Source organism: Eurytemora carolleeae, unplaced genomic scaffold (genome assembly GCF_000591075.1).
Source record: "Eurytemora carolleeae unplaced genomic scaffold, Eaff_2.0 scaffold603, whole genome shotgun sequence".
In the NCBI taxonomy this organism is placed as follows: domain Eukaryota; kingdom Metazoa; phylum Arthropoda; class Copepoda; order Calanoida; family Temoridae; genus Eurytemora; species Eurytemora carolleeae.
The window spans coordinates 177,637-187,457 of NW_019396807.1; the positions used below are offsets into that span (position 1 = coordinate 177,637).

The 9,821-nt window shown below is 33.5% G+C and overlaps 1 protein-coding gene across 1 annotated transcript in view; it reads left to right on the forward strand.

Moving 5' to 3' along the window:
• The first annotated feature begins 96 nt into the window (after positions 1 to 96).
• LOC111708887 (ribonuclease H2 subunit A) overlaps positions 97 to 9,821 on the forward strand; it is a 14,647-nt gene continuing 4,922 nt past the window's right edge. The window contains exons 1-12 of the mRNA XM_023482395.1: positions 97 to 266; positions 615 to 682; positions 971 to 1,030; positions 1,371 to 1,418; positions 1,742 to 1,810; positions 2,120 to 2,201; positions 2,977 to 3,042; positions 3,497 to 3,562; positions 4,835 to 4,924; positions 6,151 to 6,242; positions 6,872 to 6,977; positions 7,927 to 7,974. Coding sequence (XP_023338163.1) covers positions 120 to 266; positions 615 to 682; positions 971 to 1,030; positions 1,371 to 1,418; positions 1,742 to 1,810; positions 2,120 to 2,201; positions 2,977 to 3,042; positions 3,497 to 3,562; positions 4,835 to 4,924; positions 6,151 to 6,242; positions 6,872 to 6,977; positions 7,927 to 7,974 — 942 coding nt within the window. The 5' untranslated portion in view covers positions 97 to 119. The remainder of the gene's footprint in view (positions 267 to 614; positions 683 to 970; positions 1,031 to 1,370; positions 1,419 to 1,741; positions 1,811 to 2,119; positions 2,202 to 2,976; positions 3,043 to 3,496; positions 3,563 to 4,834; positions 4,925 to 6,150; positions 6,243 to 6,871; positions 6,978 to 7,926; positions 7,975 to 9,821) is intronic.

The window sequence follows — 9,821 nt, forward strand, 5'->3', positions numbered from 1 at the left end:
GGGGGGGGGGGGAGTCTGAAAATCGTATATCAGGAAACTTACTAGTAATTCTAAGTACTTATACTTCATACTTAGAATTAACAGATATTTGTCTTTATGGTTTTCGTTTCAGATTTACCATGGTTAAAATAACAATCAAGAAGGCAGATATTGCTGAGAACAAGGAGGAGGAGGGAGAGGAGGAGGACGAGGAGGTGGAGGATGAGGAGGAGGAGAGTGTAGATGAGGAGAACCAGGATGAGGAAACTGGATCAGGATCAGAAGAGGTCAGATTCTACTCATATCAAAAGTCTTTGCTTGGATTTATGGGTCGAGTTATCGGACATACCTTTTGGACCCCCGGTAATTTCCTAGTATCCGATTTTTGGACCCCCCCCCCTTATTAACTTAAGCCGAAGATGTTCGAAAGAATGAGTTTTTATTTAACGTTGAGATTGAGAAATTGCTACATTTAAATATTTGGTTCCCCCCATTAATAGGTGAGAGAGGGTGGGGTGTCCAAAAAGCGTTTATTGGAAATTACCGAATTTTGTTTATCGCTAAACCTTATTGCATCCAAGTCAGAGGTGACAATTTGGGGAAGATAACAGTCATATTGCTATATATTCGTGTAGGATGAAACCGCCAAGAAGTTTTCATGCACACACTGTGACTACTCTACGGATGCAGAAGAAAACCTCAAGTAATTAAAATACTAAACCTATATGTAACTATCAGCTTTCGAAAAGGTTTTTTTTGCGCTTTTGTAAGAAAGGATAAGTTTTTTTTAAAAGTTTTATACGCAAAGTTATCCAGTAGAAATCCTGTGCTTTGAATGTATAATTAATCAACCCCAAAAAATATAAAAGAAATACGAGCTTGAATTGGGGTTCTCTCTAAAGAAAAGGGGTGGGGGATTTATACAAAAAAAAAATAAAGCACAGAAAATAGTTTATATTGAACCCTATTTTAATAGTTTTCTTTACTCCAGGACCCATGAAGAGCTGGCACATAGAGACGGAAGATACTATTGCAAGGAATGTGATTTTAGGTAAGATTTTTAAACTTTTTAATAGGTTTTATAATGATTGCTGAACTAATATTGAGTATACATTTTTATTGTTGTTGTGGGGGGGGGGGAACTTAAAACTTAGAAATTTTTATTTCTTCTTTATTTCTTCTCAATTCTGAATGGTTTATCAAGTTTTAGGATAAAATTAAGCAAAAAAGATTAAACAATAAATTTGAAAATTATTTTTTGTTAAAAAAATTCAATAAATCTTAAAGAAACGACCTGGATCCATTTTTTCCAGTACGAATCCAGGATCCAGATCCGCATCAAAATTAAATGGATCCTAAGCACTGGAATAATCAAAAATATTTATGTTCAGTTGTAAACGAAGAGAAGTTCTCAGGAAGCACCAGGAAACACATACTAAGTATATCTTCTAGATTTTATAGACGTTTTTTATCGAGTTAAAAAAAAAAACATTTTAAAACATTACAACCTTTTTTACAGCAATTTTTCCCATTCTAGAGCATTCTTGAGCATTCTTGAGTATTCCTGAGAATTCTTGAGCATTCACGAGCATTCTTGAGTATTCTTGAGAATTCTTGAGCATTCTTATGCATTCTTGAGTATTCTTGAGCATTCATGAGCATTCATGAGCATTCTTAACATTACAACGTTTTTTTCTTATTTTAACATAAATGTTAGAATCGATTATTTATAAAAGAAACAATTTTTAAAAACTTTATTAAGACTGGAGAAAAGTTCCCGAAGTTCCAGTAAAACCTCTAAATCTGGTTCTCCAATACCTCCAACCGTCAGGAAGAGATTTATTCATTAGCGTGATAAAGATGGAGAACTTGAAAGTTTCTCGATTTTCATAATTAAAAGATTAAAAGATATAATTTCACTGCAAGTTTGTGTATTTTAAAATCAAAATGTTGAGGTAGTAAGGGGGATATGATTATCAGTTCAGTGCCCGATAATTTGTCATTTAAAAGATTAACAAATATTTTTCAAGTTGTAAATTTTTTTATTATCATGTGCAAAAAAATCAAACTTAAATACTAGAAGAACATAAATTCTTGTTTTTGCATTAAAACCCTTGCTATAAATCTTACCAAACTTCAGGCCTACCAGAAAGCAGTTGTACACATGTGACCTCTGCCACAAAGCTTTTCACAGCAGATTCGTGATTAAAACTCATCTTAAGGTACAACAGTACACCTCACACTGTACGCTGTACTGTACAGTACACCTCACACTGTACACAGACTGTACAGTACTGTATAGTGAACAATGAATAATTTCATGATAAAGAAAAAGAGCGACTAAAAAGCTTGATAAATAGTGTTCGTTGGTCCCTTATCAATAATAATTAGAATTAAAGTAATGGATTTAGGAAATTAATATTTTCAATTTTATAAAATCTTGTCGATATATCAACCCGTTGACAGAAGGGTTTCGGTTATTTTTAAAGTAGAAAGATGGGACATGTTTTAACTTGTAGTAGGATGTTGCAATGAATTTTTTTATGTTGAAAAATCTGGTTTGAGATTTGTGAGTTTCATCATGAGATTTATAATGGGACCATAGTTAGTACTTGCTTACTTTCACATTCGAGTTTGATTAGATAATTTCGTACTTGGTCCGTAAACAAGAAAAAAGAAACGATTAAGACAAAAAAAATCATGAAATGACGGGGCCCAGGGATCATTTATAGAACTATACCAAGGTGGATTAACCAGATGTTCTCAGGCGTGATAAAGATGCGTAATGCGTATCGTAAGGGGAAGAACGGATGGATTGTCTGGGGCCTGGGAACAACCCCAGCAATTTCTTTTTTAGTAAATAAATAATTAGCGTAGAACTACTAAGAAATATTTTTGTTAATTTTTCACGTCTTATTTTTTTAGACTTCATTTTTAAAGAAAAATTTTTTTCCTTGAAATCTATTCTTTTAATAATTTGTTAATATTTCCCTCTAGGCGCATGATAAATTTGAAGAAAGTGATGGAAACTGTGACAAGTATTACCTCTACTACTATTATTCAGCAAACTAAACTAGCTAGCTAGTATTTCACTTGTAGTATTTTTATACTATTGGAAATACCATATTACAATTGATAATATCATGTTACCATCGGTAATACCATGTTACCATCGGTCATACTATAAAACTATCAATGACACCAGTTTACCAATCGTAACTTATATCATGTTTACAATACTGATGCGAAATTATAATTTAATTTTGGACCAAGATCAGCTAAAAGTGTAGTGGAAGAATGATATCCTCATTTCAGGAGGTTTTGTAAATTAGTAAATATTCATTTTAGCCTTTATGCGCAATAAAACTCCATAAAACTTAATCTTGTACAAAGTGCATACTTATGTAATCAATCATATAATAAAAAATTGTATTCAGTAAAAACAAATAAATAAAATGTTTTGTAATGGTTTCTCGATCTGTAATAAAACTATTTTGTATTGTATTGATTATGTTAGATTTGTATTTCAGAAAAGAAAATGGATATATCAGAATATGTCGAGAATAATTCTAATAATCTTCAGGTAGAGAACGAAGAACGACCAGTCCATTTAGCAGTGCTTAGGATCCATTTAATTTTGATGCGGATCCGGATTTTTTTTTCGCTTGTTTTTATCCTAAAACTTGATAAACCATTCAGAAATGAGGAAATTTTTCAAAAGTTCAGAATTGGGGTTTAAGAGTAAAAATTTTTTTTTGTAGTTTTTGGTTGATATTTTACCCCTTGGATCCGGATCCGTGGATCCGCATATTGTTGCGGAACCGGAGCCAAAATCTTGCGGAACCAACAAATCCGGATCCTAAGCACTGCCATTTAGAATGTAATTACAGTCCCCTTATTTGGATTTGCAGTCCACCATTTTGAAATAACCATTGACATTTTGTAAATATAGTCCATTATTTTGTAACTACAGTCCAATATTTTATGACTTCTGTCCACTATCTTGTAATTACAGTCCATCATTTTGCAATTACAGTCCGCGATTTTGTAATTGCATTCCACCATTTTGAAGTTGCAGTCAAACATTTTGTAAATACACCCAACTTTTTTTTTGATTATTTGTGATTACAGTCCATTAAATCAAAATTACAGTCTGCCATTTTGAAAATGCCACATTCTCCTTGCCGTGTCAACAATTTCCCAAACATGGAATTCTTTTTTAATTACAGATTTTTTGACATCGCATATTTGGGTTTTAAAAGAATGTTCACTGCAATTAAATTTTTTTCTATGGTTAAGTATGATAACCCCTACTCTATATTATCCAGTGTGAATTCTATGCACAAGATTAAAATTATTCTTGATTACAGCTTGGTAACAGCTAAACAGGGGTATACATTGTTTTCAAGTGATTTCTCCAAATCCCTTAAAACAATTTCTCTGAATTCTCTAAATTGGGAAAATTGGTAATTTTAAGGGATTAGTTTTTGGGTAAAAAATATCATTAAGGAGCGGGTACACCTGCAGTCAGCCAGTTCACAAAAGTATTTAGTATTTTATTAAATAATAAATACTAACTAGAGAACCTGGCGTTGCCCAGGGTACTCATACTTACGCCCGCCGCTTATTAGTCGTAAATTACAATTTTGGCTATTTTCCTCTGTACATGTGGACCCACTTAATTTAGAATTTCAAAAGCAAGGTAAAATCTTAAAACCAAGTTAAGAACATTCCCGTTGTTCTCTCGAGTTCTCCAATCTGAATTTGAGGAAAATAGGTCAAGGGGTTCATGAGTTATGATCGGACATACAAACAGAGATTTTAACTTGATATAGATAGATTATGTTTTATCTAGTTATTCTCCGAAATCCCTGAGATTTGTACTACGGAGCCGTGTGTGCTAGGAGTAGATGAAGCAGGAAGAGGACCTGTTCTAGGACCTATGGTAATCATTATTAATAACACCGCCAAAAAATGCTATCAAAGGAACTGAACTTTTCTGTTTATTTTTCTTTCTATTTATTTTATTTAAAGTTTTTTGAGTTTAAAATAAAAATTTAATTAGCATTTTCTTCCTTTATCCCTTTCCCTCATATTATTTATTTTTCTTCAAAAATCATCAAACCAAAGTTCAAAGAATAAAACATTTTTGAGGAGGGGAGGATGTTATTAACCCTATTCCGACTGACGTCTGGTTTAACCAAAATAGACTGGGGGGGGGATAATATTGACCCCGCCCCCGCTTTTTTTTTTTTGTAACACAAATCTTTAACATTGTTACGTTTTTGGAAAGCCGTTGTGCTCTACTTCAATAATCGCAAATTTGCAAAAATCAATCTATTTATTACCAAATCTGGTTATTTAGCAAAAAATGTGCAAATACAAAAAATGCACAAAATGCGACAAATTATACATTTTTGAAAAGCCCTTGACCCAGCTAATTCAAATATGCAAAAATTTTCAATTTTGCAAATTCAAAACGTAAATGTTTATTCAAGAATAACTGATGATGTGTAAATTCCCTGTAAAGGCATCTGTGCAAAATTATTTGCAAAAATTGCGCAATCTGCTTGCTTTTGTGAAAGACTTTATTTGTTATAAGCTTTATTATTATAGTAATTAATTATAGTAATTAAATATATTCTAAGCCCTGACAGATATCTAATTTATATTAGAAAGATAGCTCAAGGATAAAGAGGAATCCCAGTACTTACTTACAAGAGTAGGGGGATAATGAAGATATGTGAAGACTACAAGATAGCTCAGGGATAAAGAGGAATCCCAGTACTTACTTACAAGAGGAGGAGGGGGGATAATGAAGAATATGTGAAGATAGCTCAAGGATGAGGAGAGTAAGTACTATGATTCTTAAAAATAAAAAGTGATGCTAATTGGTTGGGTTAACCACATACTGGCTACACTAGACGGGGAGGTACAGTAGACTAGACCGGCATCCTTCTACTAGTTCGGATCATACAACTTATAAACTAATATGAATGGATTACACAACAGGACTGTTTCACCGTTGTCACAAGTTTGAAATTCGAACGAAGTCGTGAGAAATGTGACGTACATGCCTAAAGGTATAATCATGTTTTCAGTTTCAGAACTAACGTTTCTTTTTCAATATGTGCAAGACATTTTCGTAATTGTGATTTTTGTGGTTTTCAGGCATTAACAGAAGCTCAGAGGGATCAGCTGCTAGAGAAGGTTTTGGTGAACAACAGCTATATAGGCTGGGCCATCACTATGCTTTCTCCTAAGTAAGTTCTCATTTTTCTAAAAAAAATTATTGATATTAATATTATTAGTTTTTTTTTTCAAAACCATTAGCTTTTGCAATTCATGTAAACCTGGTATATTATTAGGTTTTTTGTATTTCATCAATATTAATTTCCATCCTTTGGCGGTTATTTTTAGGGCCATACTAGAAAAACGCTACATAGATCGCAAATAAAGAAAAAACGCGACTCTATCAAAATATCTATATATTAGGTTTGATTTTTAGATTGGATGATAAATTGTATTTTTTAAAGGTTATTAATTAAATTTTCGTTTTTGAGTCGAGCGTTTCTCTAGGTACACCTATTTTTGATTAAAGGTTATATTTTCACAATTCTATTTTTTCATTGTTTTGTTCTTAAAAATATAGTTTCCCTTGTTTATCCCTTGACTTATTTAACTTACTAAAATTTCCCAAGAGATACAAATTTATTTGTATGTACAGAGGGTGTTTGTCTAGATGTTTTCCTTACTGTACAGTAAACACTAATGTGAACCTATGTACAGATAGTTTTATTATGTACAATGTAATATCTTATAGCATGTGCATAGGNGGGGAGGGTTTTTGATGTTTCCCAACTGTACACCCATGTACCTTTTGTATGTACAGGTACATATCTACGAGCATGTACAGACGTGGGAAGTATAATCTCAACACAATGTCCCACGATACCGCCATCAGCCTTATACAAGCTGCTATAGACAAGGGGGTTAAGGTAAATAATTAATATAAACTCACGATAATCGTCCTTGTTATTTACGGTTTGGTTACAATGATAGGAACGGACTGCCTCCTCATCACTGTACCAAGTACTGCACGCCCTAGGTACTGTACTGTGCTGTTGTATTTTACTGTACTGCAACTGAACTGTAATGTACTGTACTGTACTGTGTACTGTACTGTGTACTGCACTGTACTGTGTACTGTACTGTACTGTACTGTACTGTTCTGTACTATTAAACTGTACTGTACTACTGTACTGTGATGTACTACTATACTGTACTGTACTACTATACTGTACTGTACTACTATACTGTACTGGTACTGTATTACTATACTGTACTGAACTACTATACTGTACTGTACTACTATACTGTACTGTACTACTATACTGTACTGTATTACTATACTGTACTGAACTACTATACTGTACTGTACTACTATACTGCAACTGTACTACTATACTGTACTGTACTAATATATTGTACTATACTACTATACTGTACTGTACTGTACTACTAAACTGTACTGTACTACTGTACTGTGCTGTACTATTATACTGTAATGTACTACTATACTGTAGTGCACCACTATACTGTACTGTACTACTATACTGTACTGTACTACTATATTGTACTGCACTACTATACTGTACTGTACTACTATACTGTACTGTACTACTATACTGTACTGTACTACTATACTGTACTGTACTACTATACTGTACTGTACTACTATACTGTACTGTACAGTACTGTACTACTACTGTACTGTACTGCATTGTATTGCACTGAACTTTACTGTACTGCACTGTACTGTACTGTACTGTACTTTACTGTACTGTACTGTACTGTACTGTACTGTAATGTACTTTACTCCACTTTACTGCACTGTATTGTACTGTACAATAAGTTACTTTAACTTACTGTACTGTACTTTCCTAGGTGAGTGAGGTGTATGTGGATACTGTTGGACCCCCAGAAAAATACCAGGTAGAAAAGACAGAGGAAGGGGGGTAAGTATTGTTGAACCCCAATAGAAATAAGTAAGTTACAGAGGGGTGGGGGCATGTTAACTTTTGGACCCAAAGAGAAATACTAGACATGAAAGGGATAAGGGGGGTGTTTTATAGTTTTGGACCAACAGTAGAAGAGAAAAGTTGAGGATGTCGGGGGCTTTGGGTGGCATTAATGCAGAAATCATTCTACTGCTACTTTTAAGGTAGAGTTGGATTTTAGCGAGAACTTTTGGGGAAGAGAATCTTGAACACTTTTCTTCCTTTTTTGATTTTCTGGGCTAGTTTTGGAGGAAAAAATAAACTGAATTAAATTTTCTTCCCTTCACTTTCTTATTTCTTCCCTATTTTCACACCTCACTACGTTCTGTGGAAAAAAGTTTCGTTTTGTTCTTAAACAAACTAGAAAAAATATAAATCCTGGCAAAAACTTTTTCGCACTTTATATACCCATTACATTTACAATGACATGAATAAATAATTTTCTACTCTCGAATTTACGTCCCATGCCTAAAAAACAGATAGGTTTGTATTCAGTTTGCTGACAGGGTTGCCCAATGCCCATATGGGATGAGGCTTTAAATGGCCTGAAGCAGAATTTAAAGAATTTAAACCGTGTCGCTGAAACGCCAAAAACCGGTTCTAATTGAGCAACTGAGTAAGAATATAGATAATACATACCTGACTGTTACATTCAATCCAAAAATGTCGCCTTATGATCTATCCTCTTTTTTTCTTTTTAGTTTTTTTACGGGTGGTGTCTCTTTTTCCTGACGCGGGGATGGAACCCCTGGACGCCATGAGCCTCCGCTATGCAGACACAAGTCTCCCAGATTTGCTAGACAGACTGAGCCTTCCCTATGCAGACCATGCCTCCGTTATTCAAACCGTGTCACTGCTATGCAGTGAACGAGCCTCCGCCATACAGAACAGCTTTTTTAAAATCTTGTTTTTTATGTGTAATAAAAAAGTTCACAATTTTTTTTTGACATAGTGGCATGAGAGGTTTCTCAAAGATGAGAAATATTTATCAATTATCATAAAGTGGTATAATATCTCTTTCTTTACCATGAAAAAAAAAATATTTAGAGAAAAAAATTTTAATTGAATTTCATTTCATCTTTTATAATCTTTGATTTAAGCAATACCTTTTTTTGTAGTTCAAATTAAATCTAGAAAATTTGTACAATTTATTTAAATCTTAACATTTTCAACAAAAAAGGTATTTTTAAAATCAAAGATTACAACTAAACAAACTTTTACTCTGGAAATATTTCTCCAAATATCTTCCTTTTTGCGTAAGAAATGTTTAAAATTTTAGTATAAATCTTATAAACCACTTTATGAGTCCATATATGTTTTTAATTATGACAATCAATAAATGAATCTAATCTTTAGTAAAATTCTTATGCTACTACGTCAAAGAAAAATTGTTAACATTTTTCATTAGACATAAAAACCAAGATTTAAAAAAAGCTGTTTTGTATGGTGGAAGCTCAATCACTGCATAGAGGAGGCATGGTCTGCATAGCGAAGGCTTAGTTTGCATAGTGGAGGCTCAGTCTGTCTAGCAAATCTGGGAGGCTCGTGTCTGCATAGCAGTGGCTCATGGCATTCGGGGGTTCTCTCCCTCCCCTAATACTTATGTGTTTTACATGCTAATTAGAGGTGTGTGGGGGGGGGGTAGTAGAGTTAAACCAGTTAGAGAATAACCAGTTCATAAATATTGAACAACGTTGCTTAAAACTAGGATTGCTGACCTGTTATATAATTGTGACTATTTAAAAATGTACTTTCATTGTTTGAACCTTCAGGGGGGGGGGG